At 43.8% G+C, this 27,130-nt stretch overlaps 1 protein-coding gene across 2 annotated transcripts in view; it reads left to right on the forward strand.

Moving 5' to 3' along the window:
• VPS13D (vacuolar protein sorting 13 homolog D) overlaps positions 1-27,130 on the forward strand; it is a 123,980-nt gene that overhangs the window by 33,139 nt on the left and 63,711 nt on the right. For both annotated transcript variants that reach the window (XM_033156471.1, XM_033156472.1), the window contains 20 exons: positions 1,068-1,248; positions 2,248-2,430; positions 3,682-3,904; positions 4,274-4,484; positions 4,855-5,026; positions 5,674-5,780; positions 7,033-7,242; positions 7,834-8,099; positions 8,938-9,071; positions 9,686-9,841; positions 11,094-11,328; positions 18,413-18,487; positions 19,646-19,852; positions 20,787-20,876; positions 21,515-21,655; positions 21,927-22,049; positions 23,705-23,779; positions 25,118-25,223; positions 25,538-25,690; positions 26,308-26,443. In XM_033156471.1, the coding sequence (XP_033012362.1) occupies positions 1,068-1,248; positions 2,248-2,430; positions 3,682-3,904; positions 4,274-4,484; positions 4,855-5,026; positions 5,674-5,780; positions 7,033-7,242; positions 7,834-8,099; positions 8,938-9,071; positions 9,686-9,841; positions 11,094-11,328; positions 18,413-18,487; positions 19,646-19,852; positions 20,787-20,876; positions 21,515-21,655; positions 21,927-22,049; positions 23,705-23,779; positions 25,118-25,223; positions 25,538-25,690; positions 26,308-26,443 (3,184 nt within the window). The remainder of the gene's footprint in view (positions 1-1,067; positions 1,249-2,247; positions 2,431-3,681; positions 3,905-4,273; positions 4,485-4,854; positions 5,027-5,673; positions 5,781-7,032; positions 7,243-7,833; positions 8,100-8,937; positions 9,072-9,685; positions 9,842-11,093; positions 11,329-18,412; positions 18,488-19,645; positions 19,853-20,786; positions 20,877-21,514; positions 21,656-21,926; positions 22,050-23,704; positions 23,780-25,117; positions 25,224-25,537; positions 25,691-26,307; positions 26,444-27,130) is intronic.

Below are 27,130 nucleotides of genomic sequence, written 5' to 3' on the forward strand. Positions count from 1 at the left end.
TACATGATCCTCAGGGCTGCTTCTGTGGGAATGTTAAGGATAATAGGAAAGGATATATTGGATAAGTATTATCCTTCCTTCACTCATGCTAGTAAGTGATGTAGCAGAGCAGCTGGAAACTAGTTTGCAGATTTGTTTGAATCTCTTAGTTAAGTTTATTTCCTGGTGTCCCCTTTAATCCCTCTTAAAGACACAAGAGTCTTTCTGAGTAAAGTAACATAAAGTTTACTCACATTTCAGTTCACAATTTGATCCCTGAAAGGCAGGCTTTTCTTAGTAGTTGCACAAACAAAGTGTGAGTTCATTTCATAGGGACACTCAACTCATGTGCTGCTGCCTGAGAGCCAGCAGACTGCAAAATTACATTAATACAACAAAACGGCTGCAGGAGAGCAGCAACAGGGCAGCAAGAATCAAGACTGAGACTGAGAAAATGGCTGCATGACTCGGCTCTTTTACGGAGTCAGCCAGAGCCATGCCCATCTCCCAGGTCACATGCAGGGGGAGGATGCTCCAGTCCAGTGTAACAGGAAGTTACACTGACTGGATGTCCCCCTGCCTGTGCCCACTCTAGGGAAATGAGGAATGTTGCATTTGACTGTACCAATGGATTACATCCCACAGCTTCCGACCCCACAATTCTATGATTAGAAGCACAGGGGTACGGCAGGACTTTCCTGTTGCTGTACTGAGCCTCAGGGTTGCTCGGAGAGCTTTGGAACTTGGCATTGCTTTCTGAGCACCTGAGATTTAGGAACAAATTTCCATGTTCTCAGCTGTCGGGGAAGGGCTCATCCGTTGAAATTCTGCTGGGTGTTGAGCTCAATGTAACACCAGATTATCTTGTTTCCTCCTCTAGAAGGGAAGGGTAGAGAACAAATTTCATGGTGAGCCAAGATACGTTGGTCTGCTTGACTCCTGCTCATAATGAGGAAGAAGAGAAAAGTATTCAGTCAACAAAACTTAATGTTAGCTGGTTACGAAGATGTCATCTGGTGTAGCCAGGTGACCACAGTACATCTGAGCACTTTTGAGTGGAGCATACTGAATGTCTCCTTTCCCACAAGGTACGGCCGCCCCGATCCCTTGTTGCAGAGAGGTTGTGATATGCGTGTCAGCCTACAAATGGCATCGGTGCAGTATGTCCACACTCAGCGCTTTCAAGCAGAAGTGGTGTCTTTCATTCAGCATTTCACTCAGCTGCAGGATGTCTTGGGGCGGCAGAGAGCAGCAATCCAGGGACAGACGGTATGCTTTATAGCCTTCCTTTCAGCTTGCAGGAGATGCCTTCCTTCTGAAACACGAGGATCCTCCGAGGGTTACTGGAGGCTTCTCTGCGATAGCCCTACTGAAAACCTTGAGGCTTTCCCTGCCCCGGGCAGCCAAGGATTAGAAGGCACAGTTTTATTATCATAATGCCATACATCATAATGGTGCCCCTACGAAAGTAGCTTGTAAAATTTCAGAAGACTGAGTTTGAACGTCCACAACATTTCCCAAGCAAGCAGAACTAGAAATCAGGACAGCCTACAACAATACATAGCAAGCTGGCACATTACTTTGTCATCTGTTCCTCAAACAAACACTGTGATTTGAGAGCTAGACTTATAGACGTTGAGCTGTACCAATGGATTTTGCTTGGGGGGGAAATGTGTATATATATATACATTTTGCAAACACATAGTATCCATTTTAAAAAATAAATTTAAAAATCCAAATCCCCAAAGCACCCTAGTTTTGAGTGCTTTGGAGAGATTCCGCTTCAGCTCAGATGGGCCCAGTGTATTTCAGAAGTAAGGGGTCCATGGCTTGGCTTTTGAAAAACAGGGAATCTGTGGTACTTAGCTAATTGGGACCCACTGGCATAGACAATGCAGAGTAAATGGACCCCAATGGTCTGAGCTGATCTAAGGCAGCTTCCTGTGTTTACAAACTTGTGGGAAACTTCGTGTCAAACTAAATTTTGTGTATTTTTATTTATTTATTTTTTTAGTATTTTAATAGTGATACTCCCCAAGGTGTAGAATTCAGGCAGACTTGGAAGGTCTGGCTTTTTGCCCGTGAGAATTTTTGGTGAGATTGACTGAAACCAGTAGCAGGTTTTCAGCATTGCGGTGGTAGCGAAAAATCATCGCTTGATTTTATGTAAAATCTTTACTCTTCTGTACTTTTTTTGGGAGAGGCATAGCATACTTAACCCATGACATTAACAGGGCATCTTTTGAGACAACCTCTCTCTTCCCTAAGGTACGAGATCAGGCCCAGCGAGCTACCAGAGTCCTTCTGGACATCGAAGCTGGCGCTCCTGTCCTCCTCATTCCTGAAAGCTCCAGATCCAACCATCTTATTGTAGCCAATCTGGGGAAACTGAAAGTCAAGAACCGGTTCCTCTTTGCAGGTACCCCTGGTACCTTTTCGCTAAAAGATAAGGTAAGATGGATGTACTTGCCTTCACTGTTCTGTACATTGCTCAGGAGACAGTAAAAATGCATTTGTTTTGAAATATTTCTGTTCCCTTTTTATTTCCCCCCCGAGGACTCAATTTTGCAAGGCGGTGTCTACAAGGATCGTACTCTATGTGAGGTATCTCCAAGCATCCTTCCTTGCAGAGAGGTTGCTGGGTGTTTGTGCTGAGAACCCATGTGGAATTCAGCTACTATGCACATTTCATTCAAAACACAGTGTCCATATTTCTAAAACTACTACCTCTGCTGCTATAATAATTGACACGATTATTGCTGCAGTGATTAGTTGCAGAATTCCATAAGGGTTGGTTTGGAATTTTAGCTTGCGGTGTTCTTTTGCTGTGCCTTTTTAAAGTGCTCTACAGAAGTGCCTCAGAAGTGGTGTAATTCAATGTTCACAGGTATAACATATCTCCATCTATGTTCCCCATCACCCATTTTGCCTAGAGTCAGGAGGAGTTGTGCAGCCATCCTTGCTTCTGGGCAACTCACCGCAGAGACAGGTGTCATAGGGTGACAACTGATAGGAAGTGTTTGTGGAGTGGGCAGAGGGAATCTTCAGCTGCAGCTGCTTTTCAGGAAGAAATTGCACTTCCAGTTAGGGTCTGCATCGCTGGAGTGAGAATTGCTCCTTGTATATGGAATATTTCGTTTGGTGGTAGTCATGACATAGCTCAGCTTTTGCTGGCCTGGTTCTTTCATAACTAAAACTCCCATCAGAACTTGCTTGTACAGCTGTGCTGCCTGGGGATGTAGGGAGTTGCAGCCCAAAACAGTGGAGGCTGGTTCTTTATGACAAATTGGGCACTGTCCCACCAACCTCAGCTTGCTCCCACCTTCCGGCCCTTCTTACAGCCACTGCCTGCCAGCTTCTTCCTCTTTGTTCTCACTTTTGCCCTTGTGGAACTCGGCAGGGAGAAGGATAGGTAGAAAAGTAGACTTAGATAACTTGGCCTGTCATTGACTCTGCCTTCACCTACTGTTAGCTGTCCGCCCTAGAGGGAGAGTATCAATGAGACTGTCGGTCCAGGTCTCTCCAATGGACATCAGCTGTCACTGGTCCAAAACATCTGAAGAGCACCAGGTTAGCTGTAGCTAGAGAAATAAACAACAAGGAGATTTCCCTTTATGGATGTATTTAAAAAAACAAACAAACTTGTGGCCCATTGCTTTGAACAGTGAATTTCCCTAACTTTGGACCGTCCCCCATTTTTAGCAGGATTCCGTTCAGTTTTCTTCACCACTGGGAACCCCAAAACACAGCATGAAGAAAACAGCAAGCACTGATGAGTCCAAGACAGCATCATGTTCCTCTGAAGGGTTGTTCATGAAACTGTCCTCTTCTGGACCAAACCTGAGTCGGCTAAAAAGTGACCCAGGAGCAAGTGCTTTGGCTAAGCCACCAAAGATGACCACTTTGCCAGTCCCGGACAGTCCTGGTAAGTTGGAAAGAGCCGGACCAACAGACTTACTGATCTTCTTCTCCTGTTCATTTTGTTTTGGTTCTGTTCAGATTGGCTGCCACTGATGTGGTAAGTTATCCAACAGTCAGGGGGGTCTGGGTATGTACCCTGCTCAGTGTAGATTTTGAAAGGTGTTTTTGTGGAGCTGTATTTTTGATAGCAAACCCTCCCATCATGGTGCTTAAGTGTGTAACCGAAGAGGGTTAACTCCAAACGTTAAGCATCCTTCACTTGGAGATGGCTTAAAACCTGCCCTTATGATGTATACTGATGCTCTGTAGCAAAGAGCCCTTTTTGCAGAGCTGGGCGGGGGAAAGTAAAATATTCTGGGTTGATCTCTTGCAGAGGAACAAATGTGCCTGCTGGACTGCATTGTGGTTGACCTGCAGGACATGGATATTTTTGCTGCTGAAAGGTACTCAAGAGAATATTCGAAAGCTACGGAAGATGCGAGTGCTGATCTGGTCTTCCCATCCTTCGTTGTCAGGCAGACAAGGGGAAGCCTCTTGACTGAACCCTTCAGGCTGAAGTTGCAAGTAGAAAGAAACTTGGACAAGTGAGTTATGTGACTCTGTGATTCCACATTCACTGGGTTGCCTCCCCTCCTAAGCATAGCTGTAAACTTTCCCTTTTTTGCGGGAAATTCCCTTATTCCAGCGCCGTTTCCCACTGCAAAAAAGGGAAGGTTGACAACTATGGCCGTTTCCCAATGCAAGGAAAAGGAAGGTTGACAGCTATGCTCCTAAGTTAAGTTCACTTGCGTTGGGAAGATTTCAGCTTGCCTTTATTTGGTAATGTGTCAGCTTTTCATATATACTTGTGAAGTTTTTAAGATCGCTTCTCAACCGTTTTCATTAAGTTAGTATTGAAGAACACTTCACGATTCTGAGACATCGTGATGACTCATGTGCATTTTTCTTTTGTAGGGAGATAAACCATGCAGTGCCCGATATATCTGTTCATGGCATCTTGTCATCGGTGCATTGTTCCCTGGATCTGAGTAAATATAAACTAATTCGTGGACTCTTGGAAAATAATCTTGGGGAGCCGATAGAAGAATTCATGCGGCCTTATGACTTACAGGACCCAAGAATACATGTGAGAGGAGTGCTCTTTTGCAGTTGAACAATCTGTCCTGAAATATTTGCATTGTGTTAAGATATAACATAGGCCAGGGGTGGGGAACCTCAGGCTCTCTGGGCCAAATGTGGCCCTCTCAGCAACACCCTTTCACTGGCTCTGCTCCACAACCCCCTTGAATGCTTTTGCCTGGCTGGAATATGTCTCTGGACTCTGGCAATGCCTCTTGCTTCCTTGGACAGAGGATGGAGAGGGACATAGGAATAAGTGTAAAAACTAACCTACGGTACAAAGGTAAAAATCACGTTTACGCTTATCGTTTCACCTGCTTTTTCCTCCGGCCCTGCCCACCACTGGCCATTAGAAGGCACTCTTGACTAATAAAGGACTGGGTCAGATGAAAATATTGGTTGGAGAGAGAGGAAGATTCTGAATGTTGAGGCTCGATCAAGGCATAGGAGTCACGTTGAAACACTTGTTACTGAGTGTGTAGGTGTGGACTAAGAGGTGTGGCGATGAGGTGGAATACAAGTGGGGATGCCGTAAGCAAAGATCGTGATCCTTCAACTTGGGAGTCGTTCAGAAAATGTTGTGTGAAGTGCAACACGTGGATAGGAAACTGGAATCCTTCTCAGCAACCGTTTTTGTTCGTTTCTCCTTTTTAGACTGTGTTGAGTGGTGAAGTGTACACTTGTGTGTCTTTCCTAATTGACATGGTCAATGTAAGTCTGGAACTCACTAATCCTCAGGGGAAGGAAGGCTCATTAGCCAGGTACGTACGTCTCCCCACCCTTTCGAGAGAGAGAAAATCGTCTTTACTGCGTTTGATTTTTCTAATCCGGTCCGGTTGCTTTTTATTTTTCCATTTTTCTCCATGCAAGAGATGAATGATAAAGGACAAGAGGGAGGCTTCAAATGATGAAAGTAGGGGACAGTGTCACTTCCTGTGGGTGACGGGTGGGAAAACTTTTTTGCAGAGGTTTGAAAGAGAAATGCTGGGCGGGGGCGCTTTTGAAAACCTTGAGCAAGGGGCATTCCTATTGCGCATCAGCTGATGGGCTGGTAGGAGCCTGCTTTCAAACACCCCCTCCCCTGCCTCCCTCCCGCACTTTAGGCCAGTGGGCGTGTGCCTTGCTCGATCAAAGGAACAACCACCCCACACCTAAGTTCATGTATGTTGTCAGGTGCAGGGCAGGTGGTAATGGCTCTATAGGCCAACTGGGGAGGAGTCCTGGAGCACCATGTTTAGTCCGTGGGCTTGGAGGTTCTCCACCCTTCCGAACAGAGGACAGACAGTGTGCTCAGCACGCTGAACGACGCCAAAAGGAAACTCCTCCTAAACCAGCACGATTGTAAAGCAGGGCAAGTACAATTTGGAAGGGAAAGTAACAATTTGCAATAGTGTCCATTCCAGTGTATCAGTCCTTCATAGCTCCTAACCCTGCAGCATGCTTTGTGGCTGATGCATTCTAGTGCTGTCACAAGGCTCTGCCCATCCTGTTTGGCCACAGCAAAACTTAAGGCGAAGCCATAATTCCACACTTTGCCTTGTTTTCGTTGTCTTTCGTTAGCCAGATTGAGGCTAGCTCAGAAAATCTGGTGCCAGGGTGAACTTCTTACAGTAGGGAATCAACAACTCTGTGTGTCTTAGAACTGGAGTTGCCAGGGACCTTCTGCATACAAAGCAGCCACCCTACCATCAAGTTACAACCTTTCTCCTTACCCTCCTACACTTAGCTAGGTAATAATAGTGTAGGAAGTTTTCTCATACCAATTCAAACTATTGACCCGTCTAGCTTGTTGTTTTCCATGCTGACCGAGTTGCACCTCTCCATCTTCTACTTAATTTCAGTGGGTCTGCTCGTGAGTAAAACTCAGTTGGATACAACCCAGTTCTTCCAGGGGGAAGTGGAGGAAGTGTATGCTACAATATGCAAATATGAGCAGCATATTTGGAAACTGTTTGCAAGCATTTTGTGAGGTGCTTTGTTTTGTTTGGTCTCCCTTGCTTCAAATTCCTTTAGGTTTGACTTTAAGAAGTCCAAATTGCTCTTTGAGGGTTTCTCAAACCAAACCAAATCCATCAACTTGGTTTCACATTCCATGATGGCATTTGACACGCGGTACACAGGGCAGAAGATGGCTTCGGGAATGCCAAATGTGTTCAACTGTATCTTCCAGTCATCGAAGAACAGCAGCACCCAAGGAGCGATACAGATTGAGCTACATTACAGGTAGGTCACTGTGCCACTGAGACCAGGCTAGATGAGACAGACAGCCCAGTATTGGCCCAGGTGGAACAGGTGGCCTTCAGCTTGGTTCTCAGGCTGCCGGCTAAGGGTCACTGAGGACTTGAGCCTCTGTGTCAAGGCCACCTTTTCAGGCAAGATTTCATGGTCTCTACGGCATTGCTTGGTCCATTAACATTTATAATTAAGAACATAAGAAAACCCCTGCTGCATCAGTCCAAAAGCCCATCACAGTCCAGCATCCTGTTCTGAAGGTGGCCAATCAGGTGCCTTTGGGGAGCCAACAAGGGGGCTTGAAATGAAACCAGTGCGACTGGATATTGGAGCACAGCTGGCAGCTAAAGAACCGATGCCAAGCTGCCAAGCTGTTTCAAGTATATCCTTCTGAACTGGCAATGTCACAGCATCGATACTAGAAAAAAAGATGGATCGCAACCATCATATAATTAGCTCCATGACTTGCTTGCTTAATACTCCCCCAAAATAATTTCAAAATGATAGATGCTCAAAAGTGGGCAATGGGGATTGATGGAAGGTGCATAAAACATACTCATTGCTCACTTCTCTCCCTGCTAGATCTACGAAGGATTCCTCCTGTTTCACAGTTGTTCTGAACAACCTCCGGGTGTTTCTCATCTTCGATTGGCTAGTGCTTGTCCACGACTTTCTGCAGACACCCAGCGACACCAAAAAGGAGTCCAGCATCACTCCTTCCCGACAGCGCAATTACAGCAGCGAAGCCGCTGTTGTTCCCAAAGCAGTGAAGTGTGGGATAGTTACAAAGCGTTCTTCCCTTCAGGTCTCTGCTGAAAAGCAGTTGGAGGTCAAGGTAAACGTGACAGGTAAGGCAAGAACTTGGGAGGCTGGGAAGGGAAGGGCTGGGGGAAGTCAGAGGTCAAGGCTTTGCCATGGCAGCAACCCATGCTTCTATCCACATTATTAGTGCATCATTCTATCATACAGTGGGGGGTGAGAGAGGGAGAGATGAAGCCCAGGGATAGAGCGTCTGCTTTATACATAGAAGGTCTCAGGTTCAATCCCTGGCATTTCCAGGTGGAGTTGGGAGAGTTTCCTGCCTGAAAACCCAGAGGACCACTGCCAGTCAGTGTGGACAATGCTGAGCTAGTTTATGCTGTTCTCAGTATCAGGCACAGTTTACTATATTCCTGTTGCCGTCATGAACACAGAACTCAGTTTGCAGGTTGCACACCTGCAGTTTCAGACCTAAACCATTATGGTAGGGATGCCTCGGGTTCAGCCTGGATAGACCTGCTTGGCAGGGTGAAGAGGGAACAGCCAGTCTGTGTTAACCCTGATTTTCTCCCGCTTCTCTGCCCACACCACACCCCATTCTAGAGTAAGGGACAGTAGCTCTCGGAGTTCTGTGTCAATACCCAGCATTCTGTGTTGAATGTGGCTGCAAAGATAAACAGAAATGATGAGCCAAGTGTGTTATTTGGCCATTGCTGAGAACTAGCTACCTTTCTGCGATGCTTGATGGAGAGTCCCATGCATCTGAAAAGTTTGTTCCTGTGCCTCAGAAATTTTAAAAAGCTGTTACTTACCTTGAATTTCTCATTTTGTGACATCTGACTTTCCATACTAAGCTGGAGAGAGAATGTTGACAATATCCAAAACCCATTAACCAACAGGAGAAATGCTTTTCATGTTTCCCTTCAGATACTGAATTTGTGGTGGTCGAAGACATGTCCTGTGTGGATACCAATGCAATTATTCTGAAGGGGACCACGGTTCTCACATACAAGCCCAAACTAGTGGATCGCCCTTTCTCGGGCAGTTTGTCTGGCATTGAGGTAAGAGTGCATCTCTCTTGCTGCCTGATGCAATTCTAGCAGGCGATGATTTTTTTTGGGGGGGTGGAGGAAGCTCACCTGTCATCCTAGTGCAGGGGCTCCCAAACTCTGGTCCGCAGGGGTTCCCAAATTGTGGTCAGGTGGTCCGCAGCATGTCTGCATTGAATATCCATATAGATCTTGAATTGTATTTTGTTGCTTCTTGCATTTCTTATATTGTATTTTATTGCACTGCAACTTAAACCCTATGGAGTGCAAATTGTAATGCCAGGAAATACAAGAAATAAAAGAAGCGATGAGAGCACAATTAAAAATCAGACAGAATCTAGGGCAGCACATCACAATTGCTACAACAGGCAGGAAAAAGAATGAAGCTGTTTCCTAAAGTGCTTTAAATAAGAGAGCTTTAAATAATCTAATAGGATAGAATCCTGCATGTGCATAAAAGCTGTATCTCACTATAACTTGGACCAGACTTTGAAAGTCCACTGCCTTGCCCTGTCTCTGCCCCCCCCCCAAGCATATTTTGGGCATCACAAGGTGTGGGGAGGGAGAAAATTGTGTTGGCAGAGGAGCACAAACATAGTGCTTGATCTCTGTTCCGTGTCACCTAGGTTTTTTCATGCCGGCTGGGAAACGAGCAGGAAACGGCACTCTCGATCATCGACCCTGTACTAATTCAAGTTGAACTTGTGGGGAACTCTTCGTATCCAAGCGGCTCAGGATTGTTGGATGCCTTCAACAGCGAAGACTTTCCACCTGTTTTAGAGGTAATGCTCTAAATTAGCCTGTAGTGGCTGGGGTTGATGGAAGTTGCCTCCCCAAACATCTGGATGGGGCAGGCTTCTCTAAATAGTTGTGTTCAGCGTTCTCAAATATACATGCAAGCTACCCTGCAAAGGGTGTCGTAATTGCTTTCCTTGAAAGTGTCATAATAACATGTAAAACGATTGAGTGAGTTGGGTGTCGGTTGTGTAAAGTTTAGCCTGGAGAAGGGAATTCTGAGAAGTGATATGAGAGACATCTTGAAATATCTGAAGGGCTGTCACTTGGAAGATGGAGCAAGCTTGTTTTCTGCTGCTCCAGAGGGTAGGACCCGAACCAATGGATTCAAATACCAAGGAAGGAGATTCCGACTAAACATTAGAAGAACTTTCTGACAGCAAGACCAGCTTGACAGTTGGACGGGCTGCCTTGGAAGCTGGTGGGCTTTCCTTCCTTGGAGTTTTTAAAAGAGAGGTTGGATGGCCATCTGTCAGGGGTTCTTCAGCTGCGATTCCTGAATCGCAGCCATTTGGACCAGGTGACACTTGCAATCCCTTCCAACTCTACAATTCTATGATTCTATGAAACCTTACTTTAAACAAAAATAACAAGCTATATAGCTGCTTGTACAGATGTGCCTTTTTTAGAACCAAGGTGTGTCCTAGGATACCTGGGGGTGGGGGAAATATTGTACTTCTTGGAACAAGGGGATGGATACAGACACCAGTGAACAGATCCTAATCCAAAATTTATATGTGACTCTTTTGCCAATTTACTTCGCTTCACAGGGCAGATATTTTCCCCATTTTCTTCCTTGTGTATAAATGGATTATTTCAATTCGGGGATGGGGATCCTGTGGCCTTCTAGAGGTTGCTCATTTCATTCCTGACCATTTGTCATGTTGAGTGGGGCTTCTGGAGTTGCAGCCCAACAACATCTGGAGTGCTACATCTGGAGTCCCCATTGCTGCTTTAAACTCCGCTTTTGATAGAAATTTCATGGCTCCAGTTCTAAGAGATTTGTAACACCTGTCTTTCTTGTTTCAGATTCTGATTTAATTTTAAACCAGGTTGTTTTAAAACAAATGGTTGTGTTTTTTATGGTTTAATTAACAGGGTCAAGTATTTTTTTTTTTTATTTTTTTTTTATTTATTTATTTATTTATTTATTTTGTTTTGTTTTTAGTCCACTTCTATATTCTGTAGACATTCCCACTTGCTAATTTCTCTTTGCTGCTGTTTCTAATTTTTATTCAGATTCAGTTGCAAGCATTGGATATCAGGCTGTCTTACAACGATGTCCAGCTGTTTCTGGCCATTGCAAAATCCATTCCTGGTCAGACCAGCAGTGCTGTGCCGGACCCGGCTGCTGCTTCAGATGCCAGGGCCACAGCTTCTCCTTCTCCTGCTGCTTCATCTTGGATAAATGAGATCTCGGGACTGGTGTCGGAAACCATAGACACATACAAGCACACTTTGGATCCCGTTCTTGGTATGAATGCATTTTTTAAAGCTAAACTTGTGTTACTTTTGCCTTAAGTCATTCATTGCTGAGGTCATGCATAAGATTTAGCACGACATACGTGGATAGTTTGATTAATTCGTTTAACGAAAAGATACAAATGAAAATAATAAACGATACGGACTTCCGGTTAGGTGCCGGTCAATGGCGGACGGGAGTCCGACGGCTCCGTCCTCCGCCAGGCTTTAGGGACTTCTGTGCCTGCGCCACGGGTCCCTTAAAGCCACGGGAAGAGCGTCCCGTGGACCTGAGCTTCGTGGGTCCCAGACGTGCCGTCTCCGTTCCCGATTGACCCTCGTAAGGGGGAAAATCGGGCGAGCGGAGCGCCGGCACGGGACTGAAGAAGCGTCTGCCTGCGGAGGATCAAAGCAGCGATCCCGCCAGACTCGAGCACCCGGCACTTCCTGCATAGAAATTTCCAAAGAAACTCTGTAAGTTAAAGATTTGGATTATTTTTACAAGTTTTAAGAGCACTGCTTGCAGAGGAACTGCAAAAGGAAGCCTGTTCCCTTTAAACTGTTTGTGCGAGCTTGGTAGCGCTAAAAGATCAAAGCCGCGACTAACGGAAAAGTTTTGCGAACTTTTTAAAAGTTGATTAAAAGTTGCTTAAAGGATGTCTAAAGACTTAAAAACAGTTGATATGGCAAAAGAAGATGCCCCTCACCCTCTGGATTAGGATTCCGGGTCAGTAGCGGGCTGTGATACATTATTGCCATTTTTTTCCGTTGTTGGTGTTTCAGTGACTGTTTACCAGTGGAGACATTCTGACTTTTTTGTAACCAGATACAAGTTACTTTGTGAACTTTGGTGGTAACACTGCAAGTTAGGAACTGTGACTGACTTGGGCTACACGAAAATGGGCCCTTCTTGACTTTAAGGAACTTATATTTTGGAAAATTAAAACCCTTTGCCTAAAAGTTGGACTTTCGGGACTGGTGTGGGCTCCTGGCTCAGCAGCCTCTTTGTTCTCAGGACTGAGCTGCTGGCCACCTGGTGTTTACTTTTGGGACTGTTGGCCTTCCGCTGTGAATGTCTGAGATTGTTACTACAGAATCTGGAGTGACCTTGAGATTACAGTTACAGAGCCCACAAGGAATGGAACTTAGATCAAAAGGAACTGGCTCTGAAAAAAGAAAAGGCTCTGTTTCCCTAACTCTACAGGAACAAATGGAGAAATTAGTTGTTAGTGTTGCAGAAATTGCAGCAGGATTGAAAAGCGTGACTGACGGGTTGAAGCAAACACAAGATCAAGTTTCATCAGGAAATACAGCAGTGAATTCAGCAATAGAAAAATTACAAGCTGATATAAAAGCTGACATTAAAAATTCTACGCAGACCCTAGAAAAATCCATTGGACAAATTGAGGAGAACGTAAGGAAGAACAGAGAAGAGATTAACAGGATTGGGCAAGAGGTGACCACCTTGAAAAAAGACTCAGAGGAAATTAAAGTGGTCAAGGAAAAAATAAAAAAGGTGGAGGAAAAATTGGATAATTTAGATTTGGAACAGATAGAGAGTATTGGATCACGACAGAGGTCGGTTGAAGAGTCCCTTGCGTTTCTGCAACTACATCAAAGAGAGGGCAACATTCGCCTAAGAAATCTTCCAGAACTGGAAGGGGAAGACCTAAAAGACTACATAGTGAAGCTATTCTCAGGATTTTGGGAGATAGAAGAAATCAACGTCTCAGCACGCATAGTGAAGGCCTTCAGATTTGGTCCAAGAGGCTCCAGAGGAAAGAAAAGCAGCAAAACAGTCAGTGACTGTTTGATTGTGCTACACGATCGACACGACAGAGACTACTTTCTGGACCTGCATTATAGAAACAACCTGGTGGTTGAGCAGAATAAAGTAATTTTTTATAAGGACATCCCCAGATTTTTCCTTGACAAAAGAGTTCCCTACAACGATTTGGTAACTGAGCTTAGAAAAAGGAAAATCCCCTTCAGTTGGGAATTTCCAGAAGGCCTGGCATTTACGTTTGAAGGAAAAAAGATAAGAATAAGGTCCCTGGCGGAGAAGCAGAAGTTTTTGGACAAGCACCTGGAACAATTTAAAGGCACACCACTCGACCCAGCACAACTCTACAGGTTTCCAGAGGTATTTCCACCACCGCCGGGACCACTACCAAGCTTACCCAGCCCAGGCAAGGATCCAGAAGAAGACAAGAAAGGAGAAGCAACTGGAGGAGAAGACTAGAGAAAGGAAAATGGCGCTCAAGGTAATGACATGGAATGTCCGGGGATTGAATCAGAGACCAAAGAGACGCAGAGTGTTTTACAGCATAGAAAAGAAGAATTTGGATATAATATGCTTACAGGAAACCCACATAGCCCGACGTCACAGAAGATTACTACAGAACAAAAAATTAGGCCAAGAGTTTATATCATCGGATAAGGCCAAGAAGAGAGGAGTAGTGATATACGTAAAGGAGAAATATAGCCCAAGACAGCTTTTTAAAGATGAAGAAGGGAGATACATCGCAATTGAAATTAATATACAAGGCGAAAAATTCTTGATTCTGGGACTTTATGCACCAAATGATGGAAAGTCAATTTTTTATAAGAAAATACATGATTTGCTGTTGGATTATTTGGATTATAAATTAGTTTGCCTTGGAGATTTTAATGGTGCAGTTTCCACATTAATGGACAGATCTCAAAGAACTAAATTAACGAACGATGGGAAACTCCCAAAGACTTTTTTTGAAATGGTGGATAATCTGAATTTGGTGGACTCTTGGAGATTAAAAAATCCCACAGATACAGAGGCAACATACTTCAGCGAACCTCAGCAGTCATGGTCGAGGATAGATTATATTTGGATTTCGAATGAATTGGCTCCAAAAATACAAAAGGCAGAAATTGGCCCTAAAACTCTTTCAGACCATAACCCTGTACAGTTAAATTTAAAAATGATTTCCAAGGACTCTTTTAGATGGAGAATGGATGACGCTTTGATGAGAGACACCAAGCTAGTGGAAAGAGCGGCGAAAAAGATGAAAGAATATTTTCAGATAAATTGGAGCTCCGAAGTGGAGAAAAGAATTGCTTGGGATGCAAGTAAAGCTGTAATGAGAGGATTTCTCATCAGTGAAAAAGCAAAAAAGAAGAGACAACAAAATGCAGAGATGGAGAGATTGTTGAAATCAATCAAAGAAAAGGAAAAAGAATTAAGAGGACATCCCAGATGTGTCAAAATTCAAAAAGAAATTAAATACTTGCAATCCCAATATGCTAATATAATGAATCAGGACATCGAATGGAAAGTGAAAATGATGAAGCAAAGAACATTTGAATCGGCTAATAAATGTGGAAAATTGCTAGCTTGGCAATTGAAGAAAAGACAAAAGGCAAATGTCATCAATACCTTGGTAGTAAACGGAAAAAACGTGGAGAAACCTGAGGAAATCAGATGGTGTTTTCAAAGATTTTATAAGCAACTGTACAAGGAGGAGAAGATAGATGAAGCAGAAATTGACCGATTTCTGGAAAAGAATGGATTGCAAAAGGTCCCAGAGGAAAAACTAGTTACTCTCAACCACCCAATAACGACACAGGAGATAGAAGATGCAATAAATAACATGCAATTGGGGAAGGCTCCAGGACCGGACGGTTTAACAGCAAAATATTATAAGACATTGAAAGACTGGCTATCGCAGCCACTAAGAGAAGTATGCAACAAGATACTAGAAGGAGATAGGGCACCAGAGACGTGGAAGGAAGCCTTTATCACACTGATTCCAAAACCAGATACTGATAAGACTCAAATGAAAAACTATCGCCCAATATCCCTTTTGAATGTGGATTACAAAATTTTTGCAAATATATTGGCTACAAGGCTGAAAAGAGTGTTGAAAGACTATATACATAGAGACCAAGCAGGTTTCTTGCCAGGAAGACAAATTAGTAATAACACGAGAATTATTGTGGACATTTTAGAAAAACTGGAGAGAAACATAAATACAGATGCGGCACTATTGTTTGTTGATGCAGAGAAAGCATTTGATAAAGTCTCTTGGACATTCATGAAAAAGAATTTGGAAAGGATGGGAGTTGGTCAAAATTTTTTGAATGGCATTAATGCCATCTATACAGAGCAAAGAGCTAAAGTAATAGTAAACAGTGTGATATCGGAGGAGTTTGAAGTTGAAAAGGGAACAAGACAAGGGTGCCCTATCTCCCCTTTACTTTTTATTACGGTCCTGGAAGTCCTCCTAAATATGATACGAAAGGACAAACAGATAAAAGGAATTCGTGTGGGAGAGAAGGAATACAAACTACGCGCCTTCGCAGACGATTTGATGTTATCCCTGCAAGAACCGGAAAGCAGTGTCCCCAGAGCTTTGGGAATAATCGAACAATTTGGACTTGTAGCTGGTTTCAAGTTAAATAAGCAGAAAACCAAAGTTTTAGGAAAAAATATGAGTGCAGAACAAATTCAAAGAATACAGGAAGGCACTGGCCTCAATTTTGTCAAAACAGTAAAATATCTAGGTATCAATCTCACAACCAAGAATTTGAACCTGTATAAGGACAACTACGAAAAACTGTGGATGGAAATAAAGAAAGACATGGAAATATGGACAAGATTGAAACTGTCGTTAATGGGAAGAATTGCCGTGATAAAAATGAATGTCCTACCAAGGATGCTGTTTTTATTCCAAGCCATACCAATTTTGGATAAACTGGATTGCTTTAAGAAATGGCAAAAGGACTTATCAAAGTTCATATGGCAGGGCAAAAAGCCAAGAATTAAGTTTAAGATCCTAACAGACTCTAAAGAGAGAGGAGGCTTTGCCCTGCCGGACTTAAGACTTTACTTCGAAGCCGCGGCCTTTTGCTGGTTAAAGGACTGGTTTAAACTAGAGAATGTTGATGTATTGGACTTGGAAGGGTATGACAATATGTTCGGTTGGCATGCATACCTTTGGTATGACAAGGCTAAGATCCACAGAACTTTTAAGTCTCATATAGTTAGAAAATCCTTATACCAGGTTTGGTCTAGATATAAAGACTTGTTAGAGAGAAAGACCCCTAGATGGATCTCTCCAGTGGAGGCCAAGGCCTACAAGAGACCGAACATGTCTGCAAATTGGTTAAGATATATGGACATATTGCAGCAGGAAGGGGACTCTTTTAAGCTAAAAAGCTACGATCAAGTGAAAAGCCAGGTCCCCGACTGGCTGCATTATCATCAGGTATATGAAACATTCAAAATGGACAAAAAAGTTGGTTTTCAAGTAGAAAAATCAAAACTGGAAACAGAACTGATAGAATCGAACTTTAAAAACCTTTCCAAAATGTATAATCTGTTGCTAGAGTGGCATACGAAAGATGAATTGGTTAAATCGTCAATGATAAATTGGGCGAAAGATATAGGACACAATATTATGATGGATGACTGGGAGGGATTGTGGCAAAAAGGTATTAAATTCACTGCTTGTCATAGTTTAAGAGAAAACATAATGAAAATGGTTTATAGATGGTATTTGACACCAGTTAAGATAGCCAGGATGAATACCAAAATGTCAGATGTATGTTGGAAATGTAAACATGCGAAAGGTACCTTTTTTCATATGTGGTGGTTGTGCCCAGCGGTAAATGCTTTCTGGGATAAGATTTACAACGAACTCAAGAAGGTAATGAAGGTTACCTTTTGTAAGAAACCAGAGGCATTTCTCCTGAGCATAACCAATGAAGAGATACCCAGTCAGGATAGAGTGTTTTTTATGTATGCCACAACAGCAGCTAGAATCTTATTGGCAAGAACATGGAAAGGCGAAGAGATACCAACGGTGGAAGAATGGCAGATGAAGATGATGGAATATATGGAACTCGCAGAGCTGACCGCCAGAATCCGGGACCAGAGGGAGGAGAAGGTGTCAAGGGATTGGAAGAAATTTAAGGATTATTTAGTCAAAACAGTAAAATTGAATATCTGAGCAGAATTAAATAGAATAGCGGCTTTAGTAGATATATGCTAGATAAAACTGTTGGTAAGATAATTTTGTGTGAAAAATTCAATTGTTAGGAAGTGTGTTAAGACTTGGTGTTAAAGTTAAGATATGACTAAGTAAAGTAAAGTGTATTAAAAAATTGAGTTAATGTGAATAGAACAAGATATAAAGCTACCTTGAAGATATATATGATTTTGAAGACAGTGGAGGGAATGGGGGAAGCCCCTCAAAATAGAGAAGATAGTAACAAGAAAAGTAAGAGGATAAATGTTAGTTTAAAGGTTTGTATATGTTTCTTTTTATTGTGATTGTTTGATTATGTTTTTGTATTGTGTTTATGTATTGTATTTTGTATTTTTATATTGTGAATGTTGTTGTTTATGTTATGTTTTCCTTTTGTCTTAAAAGAAAATAATAAAATTTTATAAAAAAAAAAAAAGAAAATAATAAACGATACAATAAAAAGGAGATTGTCTGAATGTGGTCACAATCTTATCGCTTGCTTATCTCCCTCCCCCCAAAAAATCCTTTATTAATTACATTTTTCAATGCTTGGTACAGATATGACATCCAGTGTCATATACTCTCATATCTCTTGCCTTTGAGTGAGCAAACAAACCAGGAAGTCTTCCTTTACTGTTGTCATCTAAACCAGGAAACCATGGTTAACAAGTTGGGAATAATATCCTGCTTGCTAACCACAGATTCCTGGTTCAGATGACACAGGAATGGAAGACTTCCTGATCTGTTTTCCTGCTCGCAGCCAAAAAGTGCGTTCCTATCTCAACTTAAGCAAAGATGACAATCAGAACTCAGCCAGTATGACAGCTTATATTTTGTTATAGCAGTTCTAGGCAATTGGGATGTGGCTTCATAATGACAGAAGTATATCTACATTCTTACACTGGTTGACTTGTCCCCAACCTTGCTAATTGTGTTAACTGTTTATGCTATACTGATAATACTACTTTTCTTGAAAATAGAATTGTTCCTTGTGTTTTGCAATTGACCGCTTCCGTAAAATATTTTGGAGGTGAAACAACAGGAAGTGAGTATGGGTTCAGGCCTTAATATCAACTTACTATTTAATTGCAGAGTTGCAGCTGGCCCGACTGCAGGAATTGGGCTTTAGCCTGGATGACTGCCGCAAAGCTCTGTTGGTGTGCCAAGGTATGGTTATTTTTGTGTGACCTACAGATCTTATAAAATCATCCTTGTAATAGTTTGCTGCAGCAAAACAGGAGTGCATTCCATCCTTTGCAGGTACTTTTTTCTCATCTTTCCCCTTCCCCTGCCCCTCAGTGCCATAACATGGATTGCCCTTACCCTCTTTTTGTGAGGACGTGATTTTCAACTAGAGGGGTGGGACCTGCTACCAGGCAATGGCCTGATCTAAGGAGGGCTGCAACAGCACTGCCAGATGGTTAAAGTGCACTTTTGTGTTAAAGGTTGGAAAAAGTTGAAGACTACCAATATAAACCGTTCTTATAATTTTATTCTTTATTGAATTTATATATCACCCTATACTCGGAGGTCTATAACTGTCACGGAGCCAAGCATGGCTCGGGAAGAGAGCGTAGAAGAAACAGCAGGGAGAGAAAGTTGGAAAACAGACAGTCAGGGGGAGGAGACTGCATATAGAGAGCAAGGGCCAATAATCACAACAGATACGTCCTCGTCAAACAGCCCCCCTTTGCAGACATCGCCGGAAGAAAGAGAAAGCACTTACTTCAGTAATAGACAGGGGGAGGAGAGCCAGAGGGGAAGAAAGAGATATACACGTCATTTCAGAGCGACCCGGAAATTCTTATGTTGGAAAGCGCGCGAAGAAGACAGCAGTTAGGATATTTGCCGCAAGGAGAGCAGACATGATTTATCACACTGTAATTAACAAGGTCTAATAAAATGCTTTTAAAGCTCGAAACTTGAGCCGGCTATTACTCACAGCAACATCAAAAGGCAAGGGTTGCCGTGACAATAACCTTCCTCCTAGACCATCCAAATAAATAAAATAAATACCATAGTCAGGATGACAATAAAACTGCTGTGGTGGGGAAAGAGGTATGATCCTTCTTTTGTCGGCTCAAAGCATGATTTTATTCCTTCTGGCTATGTATATAGGCATGGAGGCAGTTTATTTGGCCTTGGGTGTGCTTGAGGGATACACTTTGAAGGCTTCTGTTTTTATTTTATTTTGAACTCAACCCAATGTTTTCAGGTTTGAAGGGACAAGCCTGCATTATTGGGAAAGAAACCGTTTTCTTTTGACGTCCTCCCTGCTTTGCATTGCTTAGTAGGTGTCTGATTGCTTGCTTGTTGTGCACTCAGGTCAGCTGAAGAAAGCAGCAAGTTGGTTGTTCAAGAACGCCGAGCCTTTGAAGTGTGCACCATTGGATTCCAGCCACCGTGATATCCAGGGCCCCATGGCTCTGCGCTTAATCTCTGGAGTAGAAATTAAAGCAGACAGCATCTGCATTTGCTTTATCGACGACTGCATGGACTGTGATGTTCCCTTGGCAGAGCTAACCTTTTCACGTAAATATTCCCATTTTATTTGCAGCCGTTGCTGCGGAGTTTGCTGGTTGTCACAAGGCTTGCATTTCAGTTCGTTGAGGCTGGGGGATCTTGGAGTGATGAGGGCATTTTAAGGTTCTTGGAAATCCATCCTGTAATCTCTTCTCTTGGGAAGTTAGCCACATAAGCTTTAGCCAACGCTCAATTCTGGTCAGGGTGTGGTATGTAGAATTGCAAGTTTGTAAGAACCTGAGGATCAGTCCTTGTGCAGCAGGGAATAATTCCTAGCTTTAATCAGAATTTACCCAGCATCTTCCGCCATTAACAGGGAAAGAAAAGCATGCCCCTGGTGTTAAGTGCCTTTAAGAGAAAGAGTGAGTTTAGGAAGGCAACACCTGAGACTTCAAGCAGAGTTGCTGGGCTACACACCAGTCTCCACAAAACAAATGAATCCATCAGTCTCAGCCCACTGTCAATGTCAAGCAAGTCTGCCAGTAAGGCATTTTGAGTGCCAAAGGAGGAAGAAAGGAGAAGCAGAGTCTCAAAATTAGGCTTGTTTGTTTGCAGTTCATGGGCATAGGACACAATGCTGTACATCTGTAAGTATACTCCAAGGAAGAATATCCTGGAAATGTGATGCCATTTAATTTGCCTTTGTTTTGCACCTTTGAGAGCAAACCTCTTCTCCTCCCACTTGGGATCCAGCTTTTGTTACGATTACTTCTGATTCTTCAGTGTGCTTTAAAAAGGGGAAAAAAAAAACTGGCGAGGGGGTGTGTTTGTCTTTTTGTGTGGGTTAAATGCATATCTGGATAGAGCCCTGTAGAACACCCTCTTACAAAGTGATGAACTGAAAAATGTTTGTTAACTATGGACTCAGGCTGGGAGGGGATATGATTTTTTTTAATGGTTGAAAAGTTGCTCATTGATTTTTGTATAAATGGTTTCATTTCAGACCTGAATTTTCTCCAGCATCTAAGAGCCAGCCCTGAAGGTTATGCGAATTTTACACTCTCGGGAGATTACTATAACCGTGAGCTTTCGGGTAAGAAGGGTGGGGAGCTTCGTGACCAAATGTGGCTCTTCAAGCCCTTCTATCTGGCCCTCAGGGTTTTCCTGTGGCGGTCGTCACCTACTGATCCTGCTTTGCATCTTCCTTGCGTGTTTTTGTCTGGCTGGAATGTGTCCTTGAACTCCAATAACGCCTCTTGTGGATGGAGGACAGAGAGGTGTGTGTGTGTAGCCTACTGTACAGAGGCAACATTTACATTCATTGCTCTGCATGCTTTTGCCTCTGGCCCCATCCACCACTGCCATTGTGGCCCCCTGGAAAGTTACATGAAAGGAAAAAGGGTTTCCCACCCTTGAGGATAAGTGTTTGTGTATTCTCAGCATTTGGCGTTCAGAGAGATGCTGCTTTAGCCACCATGGCTAGCAGCCATTTACCTGAGTTCGCTGTACATCTGAGAATACTCTTTTTTTCGCTGTTTCTGTTTTTATGCTACCTGAGAAGCAGGTAGTTAGACTGGGGTACTTCTGCTTGCATTTGAAGCTGCAGTTACTTGAATAAAGCATAGTAACATGAAATGCACTGCAGCATGTATGAAACTGGCATGACTGGCATGCAAAATCCGTGTCTTAACCCGCCGTGATTATTGGTCTGTTTTCCTCTGTTTCTCCCAGGCTGGGAGCCTTTTATTGAGCCCTGGCCGTGCTCTGTGTCCTGGCAGCAGCAGTTAGCCAGCCGCCTCCACCCTTCCCGGTTGAAGCTGGAAGTGAAAGCAAAGCATCGTTTGGACATCAACATAACTACTGTGTTAATTGGTATGTCAGGCCTGTGGGGTAGTATCCGACAGAGTAAACCCACTGAATTTAACCAGCCTAAATTAATCTTGCCCATCAGTTTCAGTGGATCTGTTATCAGTAGGACTAGCATTGGCTGCAACCCTTGGCTTTGCTTGCATCTTTCTCTAAGCCTAATTTTTGGGGGAAAGGAACTCTGCAGGCACCAGAGAAATCATTGGTTGTGCAATTTTGTTAGCTTCAACCTGACCTGTGCTATATTTTCTTCTTCTGTTTCTGTATCTGTCTCTAGAGCAGTATGCCAGGACCAAGCAATCATGGATGGCAGATTATTGCAAGCAGGAGAAAGAAGTAGAGGAAGTTGAATCTGAAGACTGGATGGGCTCTTCAGTCGATCCTCCATCCTTTGGACAAGGTATGACTTTTACTCCATTACAGTGGGCTTTTATTTATTTTTTTAGCTTGTGATTGCACATGCCACGCTGTAGCTGTAGAATGAGACATTCACAATATTGCTCTTAGTAGCATTCTTAGGGCACTGCCTTTAGAGTTCTCCTCATTCCTCTCTGATAATTCGCTGTTGGGCAATTTGGCTTCAAACTGAGCGCTTGTTACCACCTGTCTGTAACTTCTATGTGCATAATACTCTATTACACAAAAGGTCTGTTTGCAGTGTAACCAGGCCACAAAACCCTTTTCTCGCTCGCTTTATTTCATGTTTACACCCTGCTCCCAGTGGACATCCACACCAACACCATTTCCGCCTCCTGCGTGGCCCCAAGCCCAACTTCCCAATGTTTGTCCCAAGCTCCTACCTGCGCTGCCAGCTAGTCCCAATCTCTTAACCAGGATCCTGGCTCTTGCATGACCATCCTTCCCGCTCTCCCAGCTGTTTGGGCACAAGCCCTGCTCAGATTGAGAAGACTGTGAATGGGTGCTGAAGTGACTTCCAAACCATAAATCAGGGGTCAGCAAACTTTTTCAGGAGAGTTTTTTCAGACCTTGTGGGGGGCCAGACCTCCCCTCCCGAAAGCAACCCGCCACCACCACTCATGCTGCCGCCGCTGCCTCATCTTCAGCAGCGTTGTCCTTGTCCTCTGCCTCAGCCAGGGGTCCGGAGGGCGCAGAGCCCATGCCGCTGGCCTAGGCGGCGGAGGCAGCCTCCCCGCCACCGCTTCCTCCTCTCAGCTCTTGGCCGTACGCGGCCGCCTCAGTAGGAAGGAAGGGGGGCCGCCCAGAGGTGTCTGTGGCTTCAGATTGGCTGCAGAAGCTTCCTGTGGCCAATCCAAAGCCACGCTAGCGTCGCGGAAGTCAGTCCCTGCGTGGTGAGGCCTCCGTGCTGCACCGGTTTAGCGCGGGGACTGACCAAGTGGGTGGCAGGGTCTGCAAGGTTCACGGGCCAGATTAACGAGCCCAGTGGGCCGCATCCGGCCCCCGGTTCTTAGTTTGCCAACCTGTGCCCTAGATCTTCCCATCCTCACTTCTTTAACTCAGGACTGCTTCTCAGTCAGATGCCTCTGGTCTTACATCCCTCATGGTATTAACAACTCTCAGAGAGAGTGACTGAGATGGTAGGAGCATCCTTGATACGCAAGGGGCAATAATGCATTGCAGCTTCTGTTAAAACCTTTGATCTCTGTCTTTTAAAAATAAATAAATGATTTCTTTGATACAAAATCCTGAAAATGAAATGATGATATGAAGCTTTCTTTTGCTCCTACTTTCCCCCAGTATCACTATATTTTTGTTGCAGTATTTCACATCCACGTTGGCCTGGTTCACATGCAGCGCTAAACCATGGTTTAATTTGATTGTCCAAAGCTGGCCTAGCATCTTAACCATGGCTTATTAACCACAGGTCAGCCACACCCATGATGATTCATTGTTCATGGTTTACATTAACCATGGCTTGGTGTTGCATGTAAACCAGCTCAATGACAGGGGCTCTTTCTCTGGCCGTGTGATACCCTTTCTGCTCATAACTTCCCCTCCTTTGGGTATGTGCAACAATCTTGCCTGTATATCTGCATTTTCCCCTTCCTTGCTAATGTTGTCTTTCCTGTCTGCCAGGCCTTCCTCTTGTCTACCTTAGAACTAGGAGTACAGCCAGTCTGACTAACCTAGAGCACCAGATGTATGCTAGAGGTACTGTATTGCAAAGCTGAGATGCTTTGCTCTTTCCCAGAAATGTCTTGTATAGCAGATAGTTGTTGCTTCTGTGTCACTTGTCAAAAGGATCTGTTAAATTGCTTGCGGTGTTGCATAATTAAATCCTACTGAACATTGGGATATATCTTGATCAAACTCAATATGAACATTTTTCTATCAAAGTTGGCCAGGCTTTAGTGAGCTCCTGTGGACATGCCCAGTTGGATTTCTCACTTCCCTCTCTTTGAATGGTGTAAATAAATAAAAAAACTAAGTATCCACTTACTGGAAATGCCATTTCCGATGAACTTACTTCACACTTTGGTGTGTTACGGGTAAAATTATAGTTGCTGTGGAATCCAGGGCCTGAGAAGAAGGGTGCAGTCCTTGAGTTCCCAGCAGTCTCTCCTAGTATCTAGGCTCAGCAGATGTTTCATTCAGATTCCCACTGGACAGACAGTTGTCCAGTAGGAGTTTTTATTTTATTTAGCATAAAGTAAATGAACATTCATGGCCTTTCCCAGCAAAAGTTCACAGACTTACAAACTTAGAAACAAAGTAAGGGAAACTTTTATGAATGAAGGACCATCCTGTACGGATTGGTCCTAAAGCTGTGCTCTGCTTTTATACCTTTTAATCTCGCCACTAATGGCTATTAATTTCTCATCCTATAACTATTAGTATCTGTGCAAAACCTACCAATATGTTTGTTTAATGATTGGGTAATCTTTAAAAGGCTAAAAATCCTTAAGACATGAAAACACTGTTTTGATTCTATCTTAACTTCTGAGCTATAGCTCTCTGATGTCTCTGCAGAAAGTTCTCTTACACCTAACTCTGCACCTGCTCTATCACAAAAATGCAAACTCACAAAATATTCTTAAGTAAATTTCCACTCAGGCTTCCCAAACTAATATGTAACAACTTAAAGGTTGATCCCATTTTGAGTGAAATGGGGTTTGTACCCTACCTTTTTCACTAGCTCCCCCCGCCCCCCCTTTACCCAAGCAAAAAAAGAAAAGTATTGCCTTCTCCCCCACATGATGTTGTGCAGGAGGCAAGGATGCCAGGCTTCTCCTTAACTGGAAGCAATGCACAACACATTATTTGCAGTGTTTCAGGCAAATGAACAATCTAATCCAGCTGACTGGGAATTATTTGGAGAGGGTGGTCTCTAGCCCAGCATTTGAAAATTTGGGAGAAGGCTGTATGCAGCTGGTCAAGCTAGGAACGCTGCCCGTAGCTGGAGCAGCGTCTGATCCCAGCAAGAGAAGAATAAGCCCTGCAGGTCAGTGCCCATAGCTTCCTAACTTCTTTTCCCTCCTTCCCTCACAGCTGAAATGAAGACGCCAAAACGCAGGCAGCCTTTTGTGCCATTTGCCCTGCGAAATCACACGGGTTGCACTCTGTGGTTTGCCACTTTGACAACAACACCGACCCGGTAAGGAATTTGGGGTGGGGAGGAGGAGGAGGTGAATGCAGATCTTGCTTAGGTTTGTTTTTAAAGTGTGTGCACACACACACACTTCCCAGAGCTAGAGGTTTGGAAGATTCATTTTCTTGAAGCAGACTGGCAAATTTGTTCAGAGAGATTCCCGTGCCCTACCCCTACCCCCAAAAATTGTTGTGTCGTGAAAATGCAAGGCGAAAACAAGTTTATATGTTTCTCTGTGTAGCATAGATACTGGAGACTTCTAAGTTGGCAAAGCAAGGTCCACACAAAAACTGACAGTCTGGTATGACATTTGCTTTTAGTGCCGCTCTATCTCACAGTGGAAGCCCAGGAGTCATCCCGGAAGAAAACGGATCGTTTCTGGATGGCACGCATAAAGTCAGCGAGTGGCGAGAAGTTCTTACTGGTGAAGAAGTTCCCTTTGCATTTGAAGCCAAAGGGAAACAGCGACACAGGTGACACATACTGAAATCACGTTGTGATTATCCACTGTGATGGTCTTGCATTTCGATGCTTCAGCTCTTGACTGACCTTGGAGAAAGTAACCTTTAACTGGAATTTGAATGGCCCTTTAGTGGATCGACTGAAAGCTCCAGTGCACTGCATGCAGTAAGATCCAGGATCTGTTGCAGCAGCTCCCAGTACGGCTGAGATCCCGTATCTGAAAGCCTGGAGAGCCATAGCTAAATGTGGACAAGGTGCAGGGAACTGTTGACCCTCCACATGTTGTTGGATTCCAGCTCCCATCAACCCCAGCTACTAGCATAGCCTGATGGTCAGAGATAAAGAGAGTTGTTGTCCAGAAACATCTGGCAGGCCAGAGGTTCACTATCCCTGGTTGAGACAAGCCTGGTTCCTGGACCAGTGGTCTGACTCCGTATAAGGCAGCTTCATATGACCCAATAGTGTTGTGCTAGTTAAAGTCAACTGGTCCTTTAACCGGGAAGCATTTAGTTTTGCAGTCAAGAGATAATGCTCTTTTATTTTATTTTTTTGCAGCAATGTGAATTTGGAAACTCTTCACTGTTCCTTTGGTCTTAATGTTAATTTGCTTTATTTTAAAACTTAACAGGCACACACATGACCTAAGAATTCACCAGCTGCAAGTGAGAGTAAATGGCTGGGAACAAGTCAGTCCAGTGTCGGTAGACAAAGTGGGAATATTTTTCCGGTATGCAGCTCCTGATAAGAGCACATCTTCCTCTACTGTAAGTCCTGATGCTTTCTTTCTCTCCCCCCCCCCCCCGACCCCCCATTCTAGTAGTTGATGCTGTTTGGCTGTTCCCTTCCCTCAACTTCCTTTCCCCAGCTGTATCAAAGTAGGTCTGTGCATTGATAAAAGACTACCAAAAAAAAGCAAGTGGAAGACAAGGCTGTCAACAGCCGCTAGTATGATTGTGTTTCTACTTTCCCCCCACGGTCAGGTGTAGTAATGCTTCTGAATGCTGGCTGCTGGAAACCACAGGAGGGGAGAGTTATCTTGTGCTCGAGTACTTGTGCTTACAGGCTGGCCCCCATGAAAACAGGATGCTGAACTAGATCGCCCATTGGCCTAATCCAGCAGGCTCTTCTCATGTTCTTATGTGTATTAGAAAGGCATGTGCATGGGATGCAGGTGGCGCTGCGGTCTAAACCACTGAGCCTCTTGGGCTTGCCGATCAGAAGGTCAACATTTCGAATCCCCGCAACAGAGTGAGCTCCCATTGCTGTGTCCCAGCTCCTGCCAACCTAGCAGTTCAAAAGCGCGTCAGTGCAAGTAGATAAATAGGTACCACTGCGGCGGGCAGGTAAACAGCGTTTCTGTGCACTCTGGCTTCCGTCATGGTGTTCCGTTGCACCAGAAGTGGTTTAGTCATGCTGGCCACATGACCTGGAAAACTCTGTGGACAAACACT

Source organism: Lacerta agilis, chromosome 8 (assembly GCF_009819535.1).
Source record: "Lacerta agilis isolate rLacAgi1 chromosome 8, rLacAgi1.pri, whole genome shotgun sequence".
NCBI lineage: Eukaryota > Metazoa > Chordata > Lepidosauria > Squamata > Lacertidae > Lacerta > Lacerta agilis.